The following is a 22378-nucleotide window of genomic DNA, read 5'->3' as shown; positions in this document are numbered from 1 at the left end:
ACAGTATATTACCATAGACAAATTACACCCTATTTGCTCATTATTTCATTTATTTTCATTTCATTCATTTGTTTTATCACAACATTCAGGTGATAATAATAAGCACATATAAAGTAACAAAAATACAAAGAGTTGTGAAAGGAAGTGCTCTTGAAAAACCTTTATGGCTTAACAAGTAGAGCACTCCCTATACTTAACAATGAAAACATACAAAAATATGTTCTAAACAAGAACCAAACAAATACGAAGAGAACAAAAAAAACCTGCCCCTGTTCTGGAGTTCTGGACCTTCCCCTGCCACGACTTTCCTACCTTTCCCCACCCATAATGGCCGGGCTAATAACCCACCCTTTGACCCAAAAACCACCCATCCCTACCCTCAACCAAGATCTGCTGAAATTTTTGCCTGAAAAAAGGTAAATTATCATACCAACCAAGAAGGAAGCAAGTGTACATTTTCTAACATATATACAGATGACCCAACACCCAGTAAAAGTTAAAATATCTTTTCACTGATTATCATCTTTGGCATTGATGGTGGTTTGTACACCCGCAGAAAAAAATTGGAATCCATATTCAGCATAGATCATCTCCATCCATGCATAACTGGCTTTGTCAGAAACTAACGAACAATATATTGCTGTAGCACAGTATGTACAGTGACAGTGCACTGTTACTTAAATCAAATCAAAAGGAGTTTAACCCCTGGTCGACCTCGTGAGAGGTCCTCTGGAGGATAATAAGATTGTTTAAATTGTAGAATAGACACTTCTTTTTTATCTTGGAAAAGTTGTCTATGTTCAAGCAGAAAATTGCTGGTAAATGAAGTCTTATATACAGTAATTACATTGTATACCAGGGTTGTCCAACCTTTTGCAGAGGAGGGCCACATGGAATGATTATGATGAAGGAGGCGGCCGCATGAACCCTAAGCTTGATTTTTTGACTGAAGCCCAAGGCAATAAAATGTGAGCACTGCGCGCGGAGCGCACTGATTTATTTACCTTCCTGATAAAACAGATGAATAAAGTACAACCGCCCCTCTCCCCCCCCCCCCCCCACTCCGCTGAGAGTGCCACACAAATTAACTGACCTGTATGCATTTTTTGGACCCAGAAGGTTTGAATGATTGATTATATAGCTTCAAGTTGTTATCAATATATCTGCTCACTAAAATTTCGCACCGTTCAAGCATCTCTGGCGGGCCGGACGCAACCCTGCGGCGGGCCGGACTATGGCCCGCAGGCCGTAGGTTGGACAACCCTGTTGTATATATACTGTAGATAGCCATAAACATACACGAGGTCGGAGTCAGAGAGCCAATTAGGGAGGTTAACATAGCAAAGTAAAGTATATCTACAGCAACTTACCAACGCTATATTGCTGTAAGTACATTATGGACAGTGAGAGTGCACTGCTACTCAGTACATAGCAATGTACAGTATATCTACATCAACTAACCAACGATATAACGCTGTAGTACAGTATGTACAGTGAGAGTGCACTGTTAATCAGTACATAGCAATGTACAGTATATCAATACTAACCAACGATACATTGCTGTAGTACAGTATGGACAGTGAGAGTGCACTGCTACTCAGTACATAGCAATGTACAGTATATCTACATCAACTAACCAACAATATAACGCTGTAGTACAGTATGGACAGTGAGAGTGCACTGTTAATCAGTACATAGCAATGTACAGTACATCAACTAACCAACGATATAATGCTGTAGTACAGTATGTACACTGAGAGTGCACTGTTACTCAGTACATAGCAATGTACAGTACTGTATGTATGACAGATCAATCAGCACAGTGTTGCAATACTACTACATATATTCTGTGACCAATAATTTGATAACTTTAGGACTGTTGAGATCTGCCAGAGATAAGAAATTAAAATTCCAACCAAGCCCCCTATTGAGGTCAGATCTGTAAAGTTGTGTGCATTGCTCAGTTGATTGCAATTTTGCTTGAAATGTAACAGTGACTTTGATTATGAAAAACCCATGGAGGATATGACTGGTGGTTCTCATTTCCTACACAGAGTGCTGCAATAATTAACAGCACAGGCTTTGCTCTTGGCAGTTTCAAAATCATCCTGCCTTGAGAGTAATAAGTATTATTCACAGAGTAACAAGAGTTCATGATTAATTCTGGTTTCCATAGACTACAGTCTCCATATCTGTTTTTAATTTGGCACTGCCTTTATGATATATTATAAGAGTGGGGAGGTGAAAGTGAAACCAAAAACTTGTGTACCAATGCAACAAAAGTAGTTACTGATCCTTAGAAGTAAAGAAAATGCTCTTGTTGATATTTTTATATGATGGAAGCGAGCAATTGATATGGTCAAGTACAGTATGTCCAATTAAGAAAATGCCCTTAAATCATGTATACGTGTAAAATTTGTTTGTCTGACAGCTAGAGTAGCTTTTCCTTTGACTAATTTCAATGATCAGTTACAGTATTATGATTCTAAGGTACAGTACGAGCATTGGCCTTGTTTGAAGTTAACATAAGTTTGGTATAAATCTTTTTCACTTCAAAAGTTTGACAATTGTGAACTAGGTAGATATGAAAGTGCAGTAGTAAAGTAGAGACATGTATTCTGAGAAAAGTAACCTCCTCCTTGTTTGTTCAAGATTTATCCACCAATGAATTAACCCTTCAACTTGATTTAAATGTAAATTATATATTGAGCTGTATAAGGTCTAGTAAACTCTTTGCATACAGTTTTCCTTATCATGCGATATATTGATATAGAAATTTCACACAAACATAACCCTTGCCTTACTGCACATGATTTTATAGCATGCATTTCTGAATCCAAATACATCCTTCCTCCTTCCCTGATTCTAAAATTGCTTGAAAACTGCTTGAAAGTTTAAGAAAAAATGAGCTGTGCATAGGAGAGCACACTTTTAATCAACATGATTCATTAAACTACCCCGGTGCATTCTTTGATGCTACAGTACTGTACATAGCTCTCTCTGAGGGCAAATATCATAAACTAGATGGAGATAAACACTCTCCAGATTTAATTAGGTGTGTATGAGAGGAACTACAGTATTTGTTTCTGAGCTATACGTCTTGACATAGGCGTCATTTGGATTCTCAGCTTATCGATCAAAATGCACTTAACTGGATGTAATACACAGTATATGTGTGTACTTATCATATAAGCAAGGTCAAAGCTATTCTCGGTAGTACCCTCATCACGAGGTATATCATCATCACAGCTGATAACAGCCAGTCAAAATAGTTGGGAAACTGGTAGAGGACTTACTGTAACAAACTCAGAAAGTATTGCATTCTTCGCCAGTACTCATTGCTGGGTGGTGGTAGAAATTTAGTGTGTAAAAAGTTTGCTGTACAACGGTAGGTACTCTTCTCTCCCCCCCCCCCCCCAACCCCACTTTGACAGGTTTTTACTGCTAAAATCTAACATACTAAGGTAGATCTACAATATAGGAAGTCATACACACAGGACAGTTATAGCAATAGTTTATGAATGTTAAGTATCCACCAACAGCAGGGTGTGGCAATTGAACTGAAATGAATCTTACTGTGCAGTTAGTTCTGCTATGCATTATTAATTCAGAATAAAAGAAGGAAATTAGAGATTCTGATGAGATAAGGTATATTATGCCAGAAGCAGGACTTACAATCTCACAACAGAAATTGATCAACCCACCTCTTACTTGATCCAAGCCCTGAAAGATGGAGACTATAAAAACAGGTTTGGTGATATTATGTACAAAGAAAACTACCTGTAAGACTTGTAAATAATATCTGTCATCATGGCATCAATGTACACCCAAGTCTGTGTTGCATATCATTTCCTACTTCAGTGACAAGGAAGTCTTCACAGAGTTAATATACATACAGTACTTATGGTGAAGATAACTTACTGTACATCATACAGCCATCTAGAGAAGACACAAACTAGTTAATTTATAAAAAGAACTGTCCAGCCAGCATGCTGGTAACAATTTGTGAGTTTTAGTAAGTTTCAAGTGTCATTTTCTCTCAACCTATAAATCATGTACTGTTTTGGTGGAGTGTCTCCAACAGGATATGATTTACACATAACCTGAAAACACATGCAAGGGGTCAGCACCGAAGCAGACATTTCCCACAAGCTACAGCAGGTCACTTAAGTAACTGGGACATTCCATACACATAAAGAGGCCCAATCTTTGACAGCCATGGAATGGTGTCTCAATTACACTTTGCCTGACATCATTAGATGAGGCAGTATATGGTAAGGCACCACTAGGGCTGCAAGATGTACAAAGCAATTAATGGGTCTTAGCATGGTACCTCCTTCTCTAATTTATATAATAGCATAGCTCTTACTGTTATAATTAGCATAATAGCATACAGTAGCTCTTACTGTTAATCTTACTTTATATACTGTAATAGCATAGCTCTTACTGTTATAAAACACATAATTTTTTTCAAACGATAGAAATGTTGAATAGTTGACCGACTGTGCAGTATGAACCCTAGTTTTTGTGTTTTGGTTCTGTGCACAACAGGGATGCAGACTGTCTTAGCCGTTGACTCTTAAAACAAAGGACTGACCTGGTAACTAAGTGTACTACAGTGCTACATTATACAATGTCGCTATCTTGTAATATATGTACATAATCTGAATAATGTGTGTTATAATATCAAACAGGTGTTATATCTGGAAGGTTTTACTTTGCCAAACTCCAATCACTTGTGTAACAGTGAATTTTGATACTAATACTGTAATATTGTCTGAAATTTTCAAAGCAAACTGCAGAGTGCTAAAGAGGCATCAAATCATGATTCTTGACTATTTGACCTACAGTAGTGAACCGCTCGTTGATTCAATTTAAGTATATAGATACTTTATTTAGCAAGGCACATTGTGGTTTCATAAACAAAGGGTCCATAAAAATAGTGTAATATTCTACAATACCAGCTGAAAAATATATTTAGTCCTATCAGTAACCTCTCAGCTTCAAAGTATAACTAAGTTACAAACTTGTGTAAGTTACAAACAGAAACACGATGACTAGTCATCTCATGATTATCTTGCAGCTTACTCAGGAATATTTGGTCATCCTAGCTGGCAAACAAGCAAGGAAACAAGAAACCTCTGTATTACATGTGTTCTTTCTACATGTCCACAAACACACACAAGGATACTTAAAGCAGTGTTTTGCATCTAATGGTACTACCAAACTCAGCCCCTGGGCACAAGGAAGATAAGATGCCTTAATGTCTACAAACTGCACTATTTTACCCAATTTACACCATGGAATGAACAAAAAAGGAATATAGTATACATTTCAGGGTTCATGGATGGCAATGAAACATACAAATGTTCCTTTTTGTTTGTGGGACACAATATGTTCTTTTTGAATGAAGACACTTGTTACTAACTTTCCATTTAGGAATGTCAGTCAACTGTTTGTGACCAAATACCTACAGATCCCCCCACAGCTAGAATGATACTTTTACATACTAATTACAATATGTTTGAATCTTACCATAGTTTTTAAATACGATCATCAAAAAATTACTGTACAAACCCTTTGCCAAGGCAGCTTTAACTCTACATTATGCAGTACTCGGTGCAATAAAACCAACCCCCGGAACAAGTATACATTATGTGAAACAGGACTGCAAAGTTGCATCTCAAAGCATTAACACTACACTGAAATTCAAATCTAGCAGAGCGAAGAGGTTAATCCCAAGAGAAATTTAAAAGTATTTGTCGAGCAACTACGATCAATACTTCGTCTGAGGCAGATTATTTTAACAGCTGGTGTTTTTTTCTGTGCTCAAAATTTCAGTATAAATTCCTCTTGAAGTAGCATAATTGATCTAGATAATGTATGGAAAACTCTGAACCTTAATATGCTGGGACGACATGCATTGCAACAAACCAGAATAGGAATTTATAATCAAAAACAGAAAAACATGGGAAGTCAGAGGAGGCTGTGATTGAGGTACATTCATATTCCAGTCCATTTCATGGGGCTCCATTATTGCAATATACAGTAATACAGTGTCTGGTTGGGAGGCATAGCAACCGCAGAATGGCGTAGAATATAGCAGTAGGTATGGTTGCCACAATAATGAAAGTATTAACCTGTCAGCCGGGTAAAACATTCATGGCACATTACTGTAGTCATCAGTTCTGGTCCCAAATTGGCTAACATTTCTGAAAACTTTCAAGGTAGTTCTAACCCTGCCGATTGTTTCTCGCTTATTGAGAAGTACTAATTAACTAGCCAATTAAAATACGTCTCAATAAGGTAACTCTAGACTGCTTTGAGGCAAACAAAAGTTCAAAATACTTAAAGTTAAATCATCAGCCTCCATTATTTGACTGTTTAACATATTTGGGAACAAAAAGATTGAACTTGATCTGCTTCTGATAACCACTGAATTCACGTAACGTTTCTTGTTTCCTCACAAACTGCACATGTATGTACTCTTTATAATTAAGCTCAAGTGACATGTAATGAACACATAAACAACAATGAGGTTCTTGAATGAAAATATAAGCTAATGGAAAACATGTGAGAAATCCTTGGTTCATATGTAGTCCTGTCCTACAATATGTTAATTATGCATTTCACATTCCTGTGATTATGTGTGATATCAGATCACATGTTTAAACAGTGAATGCATCATAATTTTATGTCATCAAAACTGAGTGAGGAGACTTCACACAATATTGTTACTGTAATCACGTAAAACATTTGGTCAAAAACAAATCCCTTAAGAAAGATAAAACTAAGATTATATTAAAACAAAGCTTACCAACTGTGAGCTCCATTTATTTGGCTCCTTGATAAGTTTGACAAAACCCTAGTGAACATTCCTATCAATCTGGAGAGACAATGGAAGAAATGTGTAAATTAATTGTAGCTTTATGAATATTCAGTGCATCATGTCTGTCTTATGGAAACAGAATTCTATCATAACGAAAAATTAATATCCTATCAGCCACAAGTTTAATCAGGCAAATTTGTAAGGATTTTGCCCCGTTGACACTTGGAAAACCGATCTTATTTTTAGTTGTCCGAACAGCAGATTTGGTTGTTTGAAAATACTGACCAAAATATCAAGAATGATTAATATGTACACTGTAAAAGAGATGTGAAGGTTTGCTTCAAAGAACACCAGATTAAGGCCAGTCTTGGTGAAACTTCAATTTAAGTCTGGGTACCAACTAACTTCAGTCCAACCAATGGGCCATAACTGCTACCCACCCTTTGAGATGTGATATCAAGTTTGATATCTTGGGGCAGAACCGTGTTATGCCGTTGAAATTAATCGGGTGTAAGCTAAATAAGGCACAAAGTCGATCGGCTGGTGATTCAACTCGGGGGAAATGGAGATACTCATGTTCCAATACACTGCATATGGCTATGGCAAAATCATGTATTATTTTATAAATAGTTGATGTGCCCATTTCAATTAATGTCCCTGTTGTTCAAAATTCACAATGTTGGCTGCCATTCTCCATTTATAGGATAATGGCTGCTCACTGCTCGAATGATATAGAATGGCAAAACTTTGTTATGCAACATTCCGCCTACTGCACACTGGAGTATTACAGTATGTCATTTGGCAATGCATACAGAACAAAGCCCTCGACATTTATGTGACCTATTCAACTGAATTTGCTTTGGACATTTCAGCCAATGAAAAGAGACAATATATATGCGGTGTCAGCTTCGTACCATTCAAACACAGTATCTAATTGGCTACCATGTCCATTAATAAAAACTATAAGCTGCCGGAAAAGTTCTGGAACTTCTACATGTCATGCACGTAAAGCTTGAGTATACAGCGGTGTGCTGGATTGTACAGCAGCCACATCACACAGTTCTGGAAGGTTGTATTTGTAACATTACTACCACATCATCACAAACGGTATGATGTTGACTAAATAAAGACAGTCATTTGTTTTTTATATCGATTTATAGGACATATGAGTTATTATACTCTTATAATATTGTCTGTGCCTGCCTTTGGAAAGATTATCTTTGGTTTTGTTATTTCACTCCACCTCTGCAGAGATAAACAGACTAAATTGCAATTATGGAGTAATTATAGAATACAGGGCCACTCGATGATTCTATCTGAGCATCCGGATGCGCGGATGCTCAGTTTCACCCCAGTACGTATGTGAGTAAAAAATGTCAAGTCCAAGTTCTTTCTTTTTGTGTGGATGCGCGGATGCGCGGATGCAGGGTCAAAAATTTCCTAAGTCCTTTCCTAGTACTTCTGTGGTGGAATTTTAGAGGGCGTCGCACATGTACGGATGCCTTTTAAGAACGACACATTATTGATGTGGAATATCTTCGTACATGCGGGACTTTCAGTATTTGAAATACGTGATGGTATATGTGGAATTATGTGGAAATTTTCTAAGCCCATTCCTAGTACTCCCCGGGTGGATGCGCGGATGCGGAGTCAAAATGAAATACGTGATGGTATAACATGCGGGACTTTCAGTATTTGAAATACGTGATGGTATATAGGGAAACTTTCCTAGTACTCCCGGGGTGGATGCGCGGATGCGCTGATGCGGAGTCAAAATTAAATACGTGGGGGAGACTTATCGAAAATTTTCTTAAGTCCTTTCCCAGTACTTCCGTGGTGGATGCACGGATGCGGAGTCAAAATGAAATACGTGATGGTCGGAATTTTAGAGGGCGTCATACGTGTATGGACATATATACAGACACACCGCGCATCCGGATGCTAGGAAGTGTTAATGAATGGCCCTGTATTCTATAATTGTACCGCAATTATAGCAGTCCATGCAGCTCAAATGTTAGGTGTAACTAGTGCAAACTAACCACAGCAATCAATCTGTGATTACATTACATATTTCACATAATTCGGCCATACTTATCAAAAACTGGTTCTCTGCCATCATAACCATTCATACTCATAGCCAAAGTTTGGTTTAGGTCTAAATAACTCTAACGGATGTTCAAGATAAAAAATCTGAAACTAGGCCTATGTTGCATTCTCCCCCAACCACACAAATATGTCAGAATGGCATTGCATTACTGCAACTTTTTTTTCGCGGAATTCGTACGACTTCTGTAACTAGTCATATTATTCCCTGTACTAGTCTAGAGGTAAATGTTTACTCACAGTATGAATTTGGTGTCGTTGTAACTTGGTCTGCAAAACACCTGTAGGTCTTCTATCTATTCTAATTCGCTTGTCAAACAGCACTTTCAGACCAGACTTTAGAACAGTATGATGTGTACAGAGCTGAGTGTTGTTAGCAGGAAAATAGTTTGTACGTGACAAATACCAAACTGAACGCGAACGGGCATTCACAATATCACGCATGCAGTCGATGCATGATTTACCTGTGTCCTTGATTTGAACGTTCGTAAACAACACTATAGATAAACTACGGAGGCGCAGAAAAGACTTTACATTGAAGATTTAAGTACATGGTTAAACGGTACTAATCTGAAAGTTGCCGTGTTGCCGCTGGTCCCTTGGTATCATCAACGCTGAACGATAACAACCTGGAATTTCAGGCTGGAAAGTGCGCGTTTAAACACTTTGTGCAATACTGGTAATATTTCAAAGAAGAAGGTCAACTCGCTGGCCAACTCCTGGATCCACCGCTTTGACTAGATAACACTATTCGTGTTTTAGACGATTAAAATGTGAAAATCACCGTAGTTGTACACTTAATTACTGCCTGTCTAAAACGTTAACATTGCAAAAGAACTTTTTTGATAAGATAAACCAGTCCATGCAAACTATAAACATCTGAAAATGATTGGTTTGCATAGATGTTTTATCGTATGTTCAAATTTCGCAACAAAAAAGATTGACCATGTTTGTAAGTCGTAGATGTAACGTCTTTCTACGCTTCCGTATTAAACTGATCCGTTCGATCCTGGTTGCTACTCCTGGTTCGACCATGGAAGTAAGTTTGTCAAGCCGATATGACAATGGTAGGAACGTGAATGAAGCTAATGGGTCAGTGGCGTGCGCAATTGGGGACCATGGTTTCCCACTCCGATTGTCAATCGGGCCGTTTTCATGCACTACTCTTAGTGTTTAACCCTGTCAATGAGTTTATGCTTGTTTTACTGCGTGTGACGCTTTGTTTTGCATTGTGCGTTGGTTTTGTGCATAGAATTAAAGGGTGTGAAGACTCGCGCAAAAAGAAACGTCTAATGCCGGTAATCTGACCTAGTTTCCAATGAGGTGTAACAGAAGTGTTAGACATCACCATCGATCCCAGAAAATACACACACCGTCGGTAATTAGATACTAGTGTACAGTCAGTACATACAGCTGTGGTCAATACCCGCAGCACAGTGTATAAACGATACAGCGATGGACATCTCAGGTCCAGCTAAAGATAACAATTAAGGTATCACGTTTCATTACTGTCTGCATTTTGTAGCGACAAGAACAAAACGTCACTTGCAAGCAACTGAAAGTTAACTTTTTCAGATGGCTGCACGCGGTTTGGGCGCGGTTTAGGTCAGATCACCGGCATTAGACGTTTCTTTTTGCGCGAGTCTTCACACCCTTTAAATAAGCCTTTATTCCGTATACTTCTGGTTTATTCTAATTAATTGATTCACAGTAACGATAATGATTGACATATCTTTGTTTGTATGGGATTAAAGCCAAACAAAGTGTTACAAAGTGTTACTGTTCCACGATAAAATCATGGAACAGAATTCTCAATGCAAATATCTATAGTTCAATTTTGGATATCTCGAATTCGAATTTTTGATATCATTCAATCTTGGATATCTCGAAATCCTTTCTTGATATCTCGAATTCAATTTGGATCTTGAAGAATTCAATTCGAGATATTTTATACAATGTTTCCCTTTTTAATATCTCTAATTTATTTCTTGATATCTTAAAATCAATTTGAGATATCTTAAGTAAAATTAAAGATATCGAAAATGCAATTTCTGATATATCAATTAAATTGAAGATATCTGAAATAATTACAGATATCTTCAATTTAATTCAAGGTATCTGAAATTAATTTCAGATATCTCGAATTAAATGAAAGATATCTCTAATTATAATATTATATAATAAACGGTGCTGTGGCCGAGTGGATAGAGGCGGTGGCATTTGAAGCAATGAGGCTTAGCAATCGGGAGGTTCGGGGTTCGATTCCCGGCCGGGCCATAGTAAGGTGGGTTTTTCATCCAAGAGCAATCTACGGTTTTCCCATCTGAAATGACTTTCTAAATTGAAAAGATTCCAAATTGGAGTTAAAATGTTGAATTGGAAGCCACCCGACGTGTAAGTTGTAATCCATAAGCCCTTGCAGGCTTCTTCCACATTTGTGGTCGCTTGAGCGTCGTAAAAATAACTGCTGATTATTATTATTATTAATTATTGAATAAATGTTAACATGGCGTCGCATAAAGCTCAACTATGAGGCAGTCTGTGACGTCATTATGTTGGACTCGTGAGAAGTAGGGGCAGTAGTTATTCGCCGTCGCAATCAGAAAACAAATCTGGTTAGAAAATGTCAGTAAGCTTTGTATGATAACGATTTATTTATGACGTAATATAAAAAAGGATTCAATCAGTTTGGTGCTTTCAAATTACATAATTTTGTAACCTCAAATCAATTGATTACCATAGGTTCCTGTAGAATATATTTTAGACATCCTTATAATAATGGCAGGTTCCAAATTATATAACATTGCGTAATGACCACAAATATGTAAATAAACTTATGTAAGAAAATGTTTGGCTAATACTACTAATACTACTTTCTCTGCAAGGCTAGGGCGTTTCTCGCGGCAACAAGTTCCATTTCATACCGTACCAACTGATACACCCAGTATAGATTGTAAGTAAAACTGCTCGGTCTTTCACTTTAATACTTTAATACTCAAAGCAGCGAAATCTCAGGCCTACATACTTATTGATGTACGTTAGGCTAGAAAAATCGTTTAATATTATACTAAGTTACTAAGTAGTACTAGTAGTAGTATACTATTACTAACTACTAACTACTGTAGTAACTTAGAATTCCTTTCTGTCTGCGTAGTAGTTTTAACTTAGCCTAGGCCTAACTCTAACATTAGGCCTACTAAAATATTGACGTTGCTGTTGCATTTTGCCTAAGTTAAATCTATACACAACCTGTAACTGAATAAATGTATCTGGCCTTAGGCTAATTTTTAGCTACTCACATTACTGAGTGTGCGGTTATGTATGGTAGCATACACCCATTAAAGGATTACCACTCAGCAGCCACTCCACTTAGGATACAGACCTCATACAAAACTGATCAGACATGCTCAGAAGGCAGTTCTAGATAGTCTCATGTATAGAAACGCACATGCTCTTTGTGGAACTTTTAGGCTGAAATACTAATTTATGCATAAAATCATCCAAGCATGAGATTTTCAGACGTTTTCTTGAAAACCCATTATTACACACATGTAGCAAATACTTTAGTCCAAAATTGGGACTTTCAGCACTTAAAATGAAACATTTGACATTTTAAGTAAAAAGATCGTTGAAGTTATTTCGAAGGACGAATCAACACAAGAATGATCTCACTAAGACTTATGTTTGTGGTTAGATAGTACATCCTCTGTAGTGTTAGTATATACACATGTCCGCTGAGACTCAGAGAACGTGTAAAGATCACCGAATCAAGCAAATATCCCAAGATTGTTGGTCTCTTCTAGTCTATAGTGTTACTTAGTTTGGAGACCCCTATTTTTGTGAGGTAGGCTTAATGCTGTACATATGCATCTCAACATGAGAGCACCCACACTGTGTAAGTTGTGACATCATCCTTCAAATGGGAAATGATCATGGCATATTGAATTTGTAGTATCTTTGATAGTATTTATGGTTGTTTACTAGGTGACAGATAAAAGATCTGCTTTATTGGCTCCAATTATAGCACACTATAGCTAGGAAAGGTTTGTGATTACGTAATTGACCTGCCACGGTCATAAATCGACCCTAGGCTCAACAATTATCCTGCATAGCTTCTTAACACCATTAGGCTCTTTGTGTAAACACTGTGTGGAAATATGTTCATGTCTACAGTGTAGTTAATCATACAGCTTTAACACAAAGACCCTCATACAAGAAAAAAATGTGGCAGGCGTTGCAGACTAATAGGTAAAAAGAGGTCATTTTATGACCATAGCAGGTCAATAACGTAATCTCAAGAAACATTTCCATGATGGCGTACTATAGTTGGGGTCTATACAGCAGACATTTAAAACTGTGTAAAATGTTTCATTCAAGATTGCAATAGTAGCAAAACATCTGGTAGCGTTAGAGATAGGCTAGAGTACTTGGTTATGATAATGGAGTGCATAAACAATGCAACATGGGCTTTTTGCTCCTCAAACTTGGATCTAACATTCTGTTCCATACATCAGTTTAAAGGTTTGTATCTGTCTTCTCATGGTGAAAGCATTTTGGAACAGTTATGTGCGATTGTCCTTCCCTTAGTCATTACTTAACCCAAAAGCCACAATGAAAACATATCTCTTGATCTATTCAACTGTTGTGCAGTGGTGTTGAGAGGAATCTTACATGGATATGATCAGCTTTCTGGTTTGTGAAGTGGGGAATAAATCTGGTTTAGTACCTACACTTGTGTGCAGTGACGTTCACAAAGGGTTCGGGGTGTCAGGTACCCGTGGCCCCCCCCCATTCCTCGGATTGTCAGTCGGGGTATTATTGCATTCAGCCTGGGAAGAATTGGACAACTACTTCTACTACTTTTTCAACTCACACAAAGTATTTATTAACAAGACCTTGCAATTAGAGCTACAGTAGTCTTATATAGAGATCTAATCTTTAGTCTACATAGGTCATGAGTTCGCTGATTGACATCTAAATCTTGCATCTTCAAAGATAAACTGTAGTGGACAGTGGACACTATAGAAGATTGCAGTTCATTTCCAACAATTATAAGACTCTCCCTACTATAGTGTTAAGTTGATTTGTTATTATTAACACATGAAGATTACAAACAAAGAACATAAATGCAAAATATGAAACATCACATGAACAAACAGAAGTATAGAATAAATAAGGCATGGTATAAAAACTGCAAAAAGCAAATAAAACTCAAAAGAATGTTTAAATTTTTTTGTAATTTAAGTGAAGATTGCATGGTAAGAAAAAAAAAAGACATGAAGCAATTGAGGCACATTTTGAAGAATGAAAATTACACACTTAGTTTTTAAACGTCTAAGAAAACGGGAGTTTTGGATTCTCTTTTTCATGTTTCTCAAAGTTACTTAACACAGAATAATGATATTGAAGCTGGGCAACTCTGTCGAAAGAAGTTTTCCATTTGATGCTCACCAAACATGTGTATTTTGGCCTCCATTTTTCTGTTTTCAATTTTGTTTTCTCGTATTCCTCCCTTGCAGCTCAATATCAACATGGTGTATTACATTGATACCAATAATTACGCACTATGTGCAATCATCACGGTCGCAATGCAGTTCACTTTCTTCGTCATTGCAGCAACATGCCAGTTTGACAAAGTGACTGATTTTGCTGGAGGCACAAACTTTGTGGTCTTAGCCTTGTTCACTTTTTTTATGGCACAGGTAATTTTTTATTTGCTTTATCAGTAAGTGCATGGTTACATTTCACTACTAATGTATGCCATAATTTCATTTCTTAAAAAGGTTCCCAGTTTCCACTCAGATATGTTCAGATTGTTTTCTTTTGCATGAATTATTCAAATTAATATTGTTAATTTGTAAATATTCATGATGTGTAATGTCTTGTTTATAATGGGAACTGGTCTCCAAGTTCTGTATATTGCTATATTTCCTGACAGTCCCTATTACAACATGTTCTCCTCACACTGAAAGCCTTTAAATGGTTCTTAACACCAGAAGAAGAAGAAGTTGAAGAAGAAGAATAAGAGATAGTTTAAGTTTATACACCATTGACATTGTCATGGTAGAATTCATCATAGAGGACACAATTTCATCCCAGTAGTAACTGGTATCGTTTCTTTGACAGACTTATGCAACGCGACAGATTGTGGCTACGGCTCTGGTGGTTCTTTGGGGCATCAGACTCTCCGGCTACCTCCTTTACAGAATTATCAAAATTGGGAAAGACGACAGGTTTGATGGGAGAAGGGAAAGCATAATTCAGTTTGCTATCTTTTGGCTCTTTCAGGTGAGTCAGAAAGAATATTATTTCGTTCTGGTTTATTGAGTTAGGGCAAGGAGGAAATTGGAGCATGGAATATTGCAAATCAACTGAATCTTGTTTGTGAGGGGTGGGGAGAGAGGAGGGGGAGGGTGCTCTGTGCCTTCCACATTCGCTTTCCCCACGAATGTGTCTTTGTAAAATATGTTGAGCATTAGCAGAGAGTTCATCGAGATAGTTAATACTGTCATGCATGCCTCCACACTATGCTCCTCTCCAACCATACTCTCTCCTGCAGATTCAAAACGTTCAAACTTACGGGGAATGATTGATCCGGTATTGCATCCCAAATGCTACGCCAAAACAAAATTGGCAAAGTTGCTATAAAAAATGCAAAGATGTATCACCCCTTTTTTCAAACAGAAACGTCAGTGTAATATTTTAATAGACAGAGAACAGAGCCTTCCAAGCTGAGCACTACACAAAGTTTGAACACTAAATTATTTCCTGACTACCAAATTAAAGTTTTAAGTGATTTTTTAGCAGCTTAAGCAATGTTGTGTAGTCTGCACACATTGCAAGAATTTGCCTAACCTTACAAGCATTGCAAACCCTCCAAATGTTTAATTCGGGTGAACATTGTTTGTTTCGCAGGCATGCTGGGTCTACACTGTGAGCTTATCCCTTATTAACATCAATGCAGAAAAATATGGCGATGACAATAGCTTTGGAGCCTTGGATATTGTCGGCACGGTGTTATTTTGCTTCGGATTACTCATTGAGACGATCGCCGATTTTCAGAAATTTGCCTTCCGTAACAACCCTGACAATAAAGGAAAATTCTGTGATGTTGGTGAGTAGTAGTACTTCTGTTTAAATGGTTTATGGTCTTCATGTTCTTCAGGTTCACAATAATAACGCCGGTATTAATGTTCCATACCTTTCGATGCAATGGAATATTAAGTTTTCCGTAGTCCCCAATAAGTTATTTTGTGTATTTTGTGGTATATTGATAGTTAATGAAATTGCAATGAGCCTCATTAAAATCGCACAGGAAGTTTTAACAGCAGATTCGTTCACCGTCTTGTGGTTGTTTATCGCAGGTGTCTGGAAGTGGTCTCGTCATCCTAACTACTTTGGGGAGATTGTCCTTTGGTGGGGTATGTTTGTGATCAGTACCAGTATTCTCGAAGGTGCGGGCTGGACTGCTATCCTCTCACCAATATTTATCACTGGAATCCTCATATTTGGCAGTGGTATACCAATGCTGGAGAAAGGCTCAGATGGACGCTATGGAGAGTAAGTACAGTTTTATTACTCGGATGTAGTGTTTGTTTGCGTCCATGCATGGACCGATGTACTATTAAACACTACAGAGGTTAAGTGAACGTTGTGAGAGTTCCATAGGAAAAGATTCATGAACAAATGTGTTACTGAATGCAATGGACAGTAAGTGCAAGATTTGTTAGGTAGAGTTATCTCCTACATCTAACATATTCATAAACCAGTGCATTGATGCATGTGTTTGTGTACATGTAGTTTTGGTTGGCAGAGCTTGAATGCTGCAGTAAGTTATGTTCTGTTAATTTCATGGAGAAAACAAACAATTTGTCGTATTTCTACAGCATGTGACCTATCAATTTGAGTTAGCTGTTTCATATGTCAGTTGTTTAAGAAGAATCAAAATCAACATAGTGGAAAACCCCACACACCACCCAACCCAACCTCATGCCCAAAACAGGATTTTAACCATCTCTTAACACTGTGTGGTTTGTACTAAGGCTCAACATTTTGCATAAATATACACATCTAGGTGATAGGTGGTTATAGATAGGCTTGGAGACATCCCTTGTCATTTGTGCAGATTCATGAATATTTATAATCGAGCATGGATTGGATATGGCATCGCCATGTTTTGTATAGTGTTCGCTGATAATAGGTACATGTTTGAGTAGGCTAATCTCAAGCCCATTCATTGTTGCACAGGGTGACATTAAGTTTCATGTATTCTTGACTCTCAAGTGTGTTAGTAGCTGTATGTTACATGGACACAGACACCTAATATGCTGAATTCCATATGTTTCTGTACAGTAGATGTTCTTAGAACCTGCAATGTGTGCTGATAAAGTCTCTCTTAGTTGGTTGTCCTTCAATATTAGGAAATGATGAATGGCTTTACGCAGCGCTTGTAGAGTACTTGCAATTTTCCTGCACACTAAATATTTTGTTTGTCTCACTAGAAGTTACTTCCACCTCCAAGCATCAAACTATCCTCAATATTAACTCCATATTGTGTTGATTGTTATCTTTTCTCCAGATAATCTTGCCAGGTACATAGCCTAACATGTTGTTTGGAAAGTGTAAACAAAGTAACTTAGTTCAATGACTATTTCTTGCACGATATTCCTGTGTATCAGCTTGATGTTTTTTTACCATTTCATTTGTTTTCATAGGTTGGAATCTTACAGAGTCTACAAGAACCAGACCAGCCCTCTGATAATGCTTCCACCAGCTTTATATGGTTGTTTGCCAAATATTGCCAAATGTTTCCTATTTTGTGAATTTCCTTTCTATAATCATTTGGATAAAGGCAGTGAAAAAGAACCAGAAGCAACTGAAACATCTGGAATTGTAAGAACTTAAACTGTTTGACCGTGCTTAATAAACTTGTGCTGAACTGCAATCAGGTTTTGGAAAGCAAAATATTTTCTGTCGCTAGAGGGTGGCTTCTCTACTTTATTTTTACAGTGTAGGAAGACATAAAATACCATCCTCTTCCACACATCACAAACTACCCGATGAAAGTTTTGAACTAGAGAAAATATGGTTTTCCACTTGGAAGATTGCAATTCTTTGACTTACCCCACCCTCCCACTATATAGCAAAATCTAAAAGGTCTTCAGAGTTCAAAATGAGCTGGGTTTGCTCTGATGTTTCCTATTAATGCCTTTTCTAGTTGAGATGAATTGTCGTGAATTTCACTGCCTAGGAATGTTGATGTCACCTGCCGATAAACAAGTGCCTGTTAGTGTCATGCATGTACAAAATGATTCACTTTGTGATAACAAATTCATAATTTTGTTATGACAAATTAATTATTGTGAATAATGAATTATTTATTTGTTATAGTAAATGTATAAATTGCCATAGCAAGTTTACAACTGTTAGTGACAAGTTATGGCATTTTATTTATAACAAAGAAATAATTATGTTTAACGTGCCACCACAAAGCTTCCATACTATATACTTAGTCTCATGATTGATTGTTTAGTCTAAACAAACATTAAAATTCTGAACATTTATTGACATTTCACCAACAGTGAATATTGAAGGTACTGATAGCTTTGGCTTCCAATTTTTATGACCAGTAGGGTCTTTCTGTTTACAAGCAACGAAATAGAAAATATTTGTTGCCAGTGATGGCAAGGATAGTTTAATATCTGTAACAGGTGCTTTCAACTTTTATTAGTTCACGTTTACTTCCATGATAAACAAACTTACTTTCTTACATGGCCAGTTTAATTTTGAATTTGTCCAATCATATTTAGGTCTGACAGTTGATTTGCTACCAAGGAAATAGTCATAATATGCCTGTGAATTTACCTGATGAGAACTTTGTCAAATATTGTAATACAACATTAAGACTTTACGTAAACTTTAAGTAAAAGAAAGTTGGCCTGACGTTTCAATCCTAGCAGGATCTTCTTCAAAGGCTAAATGATAAGTTAACAGCTCACTACAATATTTCCATGAAGCTTTTGTGGTAGTAAGCTAAATAACAACAGGCCAGCATTTATCATATTTCCTTTTCCAATAGTGAAAAGTTAGACAATTTCATTTTTTCATTATATTTCAAGTTTAGCTGAGCATACAATCTCCCACCCAACACATAGTTGCTACATATTTAGACATATTGTCCACTCTGTAGACAGACTCTATTACGGGTATTGCTATACTGGCAAAATTCTTATCTCTTTCATAAGTATCATGCCTTCTTTTTTTAGTTTTGTTATATTAATTTTAGTCTTTCTGGATGAACTCATTAGCACCTTCCCGGTCATATGCAATGTAGAAACATGAGTGATTCCATTGGGGTTATGGGGGTGAGCTAGATTTGTATGTTATTTTGTAGTTTTAACGTCCACCTTACCTGATATGATTTTCTAAGTACGATTATTTTCTTACTAAGCCGAGAAGTTATTATGAAATATAAGCACTGAAACTGATCTAGTATTGGACTTTTTAGCAAGAACATTATATCACTAAATTGGTTACTACCCTAAGCCCCAAATTGAACGATCTAGTATTCTACAGCATAGTAGAGTAGGGGGGGGGGGGGGTGGGGTTGGGTGGTGGCTCAGTTCTCATTGAAGATCCTGGGTCATGTGTCTGAAAATTTGCAAACCACTGTTCTAAATAGGGGCATTATATTACACCAAGGCATTACTTCATGCAAGCCCAGTATATGTTCTAGGGTGGTTATGGCTTAAGCTTCTTCGCCATCCCTGTTTCAGTAATCTGGGTAAAGTTAACATCCAAACACCAATCAACCTTGTTTCATAACATATGGAGGTGAATCATCAGTTTTTCAAATTCTCTGAATGTAAAAAGGTGCTGCCACATTTGATTAATTTCCTGTTGCTGACAAATAAAGGATTATGAACCAGAAATATTTGAAACAGCATAGTGACTAAGAAAAGTTGCATGAAATATTGCAATGTAACCTATGATTTTAGAGGACTTTATATTAGATTGTGCTATGTTAGAGGACATTATGTTAGAGGTCTTTAAGGTCTGCGCTATTTTTGCATGTAATTGTTTATCAAACGCTTTCATTTGTCTAGTTTTGTGATCTTTTCTTATATACAACTTCATTTATCCAAACTCTTGAATCAGAATATTAGAAACTGTTATATTTTAAGTGTAGGTAGAACTACATAAGTCACATATACCTTTAAATTCATTACCACTATAATAAAGCAATACTCATAAATCTTGTTGCAGTTATTTACAATATAGAAACCGTTTGCGGGTCGTTCTGCAGTCTCAGTGAATGAACATATAAAATCTTCCTAAATTGGAAACCTCAAATATGTTTGAAGAAGTCCCATTTCAAAGGAAAGTCAAGTTGTGGATATTTTGAAGAGAGCTTAGATGGAGCTTTGTGGATGCTCTCACTTTTCAATTTATGAACAACAAAAATGAACAAAGCATGAAACAAACATCTTGAAACATGTGTGGATGTCCCTTGAATTAGTAGACAGAGGAACCATGTTCACACTCTGAAAAAAAATTGTTTTAAAGCAATATATCTTTTGTAAATTTATACTTTTGGAAAAGCACAAACCACAGAAAACCTTTTTTTGCTATGTGTGTGTGTTTGGGTAGATGAACCTTTTTGACTACAAACTGGAATACTGCCAATATTTGATACCGTGTAGTGCATAAATAGTTGGGAATTGTGGAATTTTTAACATTTGTATTAGATTTCACATTAATATATGCACCAGGTCTTTTTCTCTTTTCAATGTCAGTCCTATATTATATTTGACCAAACTATCATTTCATTGTACTTTACATTCTTGATAATTTATTCTTAATTGTAACATTTTTGGTAATGTTGAGAAACTGTGTGTAACAGTAAAAGTCAATATGTCACTAGCAACTAAAAATAAGTTGAACATTTGCAAGTAATGCATGTAATGGCATTTTGACAATTATAACATCTTGTTGTTCGAGTGTTGTTAAGTGCCAAATTCGTTATTTGGATATTTTTGTACAACTCGTTGGATATCTTAGAGAATGTGAATAAACCTTCTTATACTACATATCCTGTGTTTAGTTTGAATCCGAATATAACAGCCACCAGTGGGCCATAGAGGAAAAATAGTAAGGGGGGGGGTGGTTGGGGAGGGAGAGAGGGTAGGGATAGGCAAAGGACGAATCATTGCCTCTATCTTTGGTTGTAATGAATTCACAATCTTGCAATGATAATGGAGCAGGGTTACCAGTCATCCCGATTTCCAACATGTCCTCTCTTTACCGGCTTATGTCGGCGTCGAAGCATATTTATAATATCGCCTACAATATCCACATTTTGAATATCTGTAACGAAGTCTGCCAATATGTGACCAATTTTGCTGTAGGAAATTGCCACTTTAGAAAACAAATTAGGCTGTGATAACAATTAAATAGGCCTTCAGTGGACAATATCATATTAAATTTGGCAGCTTTTTACAAAAGATATGGCTGTAATGCTGGCAGCCCCTTTAAGTATGATTAAAGTTTGTACAAGACCTGTGTACCCATATGCACAATGTGACAGCATGGACAGTGTGAAGTGATGCTCTGCACTAACTACATACACACTGTTCCATACCTCACGTCTCAATGCATAAGAACACCCTTCATGGTTTTTTGATACTCGAAATTTTGGTGACAACGTTTACCCCAGTTAGGGTGTCCAAAACTTAAAATTACCATTAACGTCTTCGAATGGCATTCCATCAATTGTATTTGTTGTGGAAATGAATTATGATAAGTTATTAGGATAAAATGTTACTTGCATAAAATGGTAATTAAAGTACAATTTTCTTCATCAAAAGGGAGGGCACATTCCCTCACCTTAGGTTCTTCCACCAAGACGTTGATCAGTGTCCTCCTTATAAAAAAACAAAAGATCGTAACCCTTGATGGAGTGCTTGTTTAGATAAGTATTTGTTGCTTGTGAACACAGTATCAGTACTAATGAAGGGAAACTTTGATGAATCTCCTAAAGGGTGTGAAGACTCGTGCAAAAGGAAACGTCTAATGCCGGTAATCTGACCTAGTTTCGAACGAGGTGTAACAGAAGTGTTAGACACCACCATCAATCCCAGAAAATACACACAGCATGCTACCATCGGTAATTAGACACTAGTGTACAGTCAGTTCATACAGCTGCGGTCAATACCCACAGCACAGTGTACAGACAATACAGTGATGGACATCTCATGTCCAGCTAAAGATAACAAGGTATCACGTTCCATTACTGTACTGTCTGCATTTTGTAGCGACACGAACAAAACGTCATTTGCAAGCAACGGAAAGTTAACTTTTTCAGATGGCCGCACACGGTTTGCGGCGAGTCTTCAATGCCTTTATTCCTATGTGGTTATCCTGTATTGAGTTCAAGGAGCCTATTAT

General features: G+C 37.0%; 2 protein-coding genes across 4 annotated transcripts in view; one reads left to right on the top strand and one right to left on the bottom strand.

Moving 5' to 3' along the window:
• Nucleotides 1–9376, bottom strand: part of LOC139965695 (T-cell activation inhibitor, mitochondrial-like) — a 33101-nt gene extending 23725 nt beyond the window's left edge. Inside the window, exons 1-2 of the mRNA XM_071968317.1 lie at nucleotides 9173–9376; nucleotides 6818–6886 (exon numbers count right to left, since the gene is read on the bottom strand). Of these exons, the coding sequence (XP_071824418.1) occupies nucleotides 6818–6876 (59 nt within the window). The 5' untranslated portion in view covers nucleotides 6877–6886; nucleotides 9173–9376. The remainder of the gene's footprint in view (nucleotides 1–6817; nucleotides 6887–9172) is intronic.
• A 2163-nt stretch (nucleotides 9377–11539) lies between these two features.
• Nucleotides 11540–21021, top strand: LOC139965694 (uncharacterized). 3 transcript variants are annotated; one of them, XM_071968315.1, is made up of 6 exons: nucleotides 11540–11557; nucleotides 14452–14634; nucleotides 15059–15220; nucleotides 15848–16046; nucleotides 16297–16492; nucleotides 17647–21021. In XM_071968315.1, exons 2-6 carry the CDS (start codon nucleotides 14464–14466, stop codon nucleotides 17834–17836), a joined length of 918 nt encoding a protein of 305 aa, XP_071824416.1. In that variant the 5' UTR covers nucleotides 11540–11557; nucleotides 14452–14463; the 3' UTR covers nucleotides 17837–21021. The 3 variants fall into 3 exon arrangements, with proteins under 3 accessions (XP_071824416.1, XP_071824417.1, XP_071824415.1); XM_071968316.1 differs by lacking the exon at nucleotides 11540–11557 and adding an exon at nucleotides 11701–11885 and having other exon boundaries at nucleotides 14549–14634; XM_071968314.1 differs by lacking the exon at nucleotides 11540–11557 and adding an exon at nucleotides 11705–11885.
• The last annotated feature ends 1357 nt before the right edge of the window (nucleotides 21022–22378 follow it).

Source organism: Apostichopus japonicus, chromosome 3 (genome assembly GCF_037975245.1).
Source record: "Apostichopus japonicus isolate 1M-3 chromosome 3, ASM3797524v1, whole genome shotgun sequence".
Classification (NCBI taxonomy): Eukaryota; Metazoa; Echinodermata; class Holothuroidea; order Aspidochirotida; family Stichopodidae; genus Apostichopus; species Apostichopus japonicus.
Note: the sequence above shows the minus strand (reverse complement) of the source record. Positions and strands in the feature narration are given on the sequence as shown.

Bases quoted from the DNA above. Each gene is read 5' to 3' on its own strand.
- LOC139965694 (XM_071968315.1), top strand. From the start codon at position 14,464: ATGGTGTATTACATTGATACCAATAATTACGCACTATGTGCAATCATC. The intron at 16,047-16,296 runs GTGAGTAGTAGT...TGTTTATCGCAG, and splicing joins AGGAAAATTCTGTGATGTTG to GTGTCTGGAAGTGGTCTCGT. The intron at 16,493-17,646 runs GTAAGTACAGTT...TTGTTTTCATAG, and splicing joins TCAGATGGACGCTATGGAGA to GTTGGAATCTTACAGAGTCT.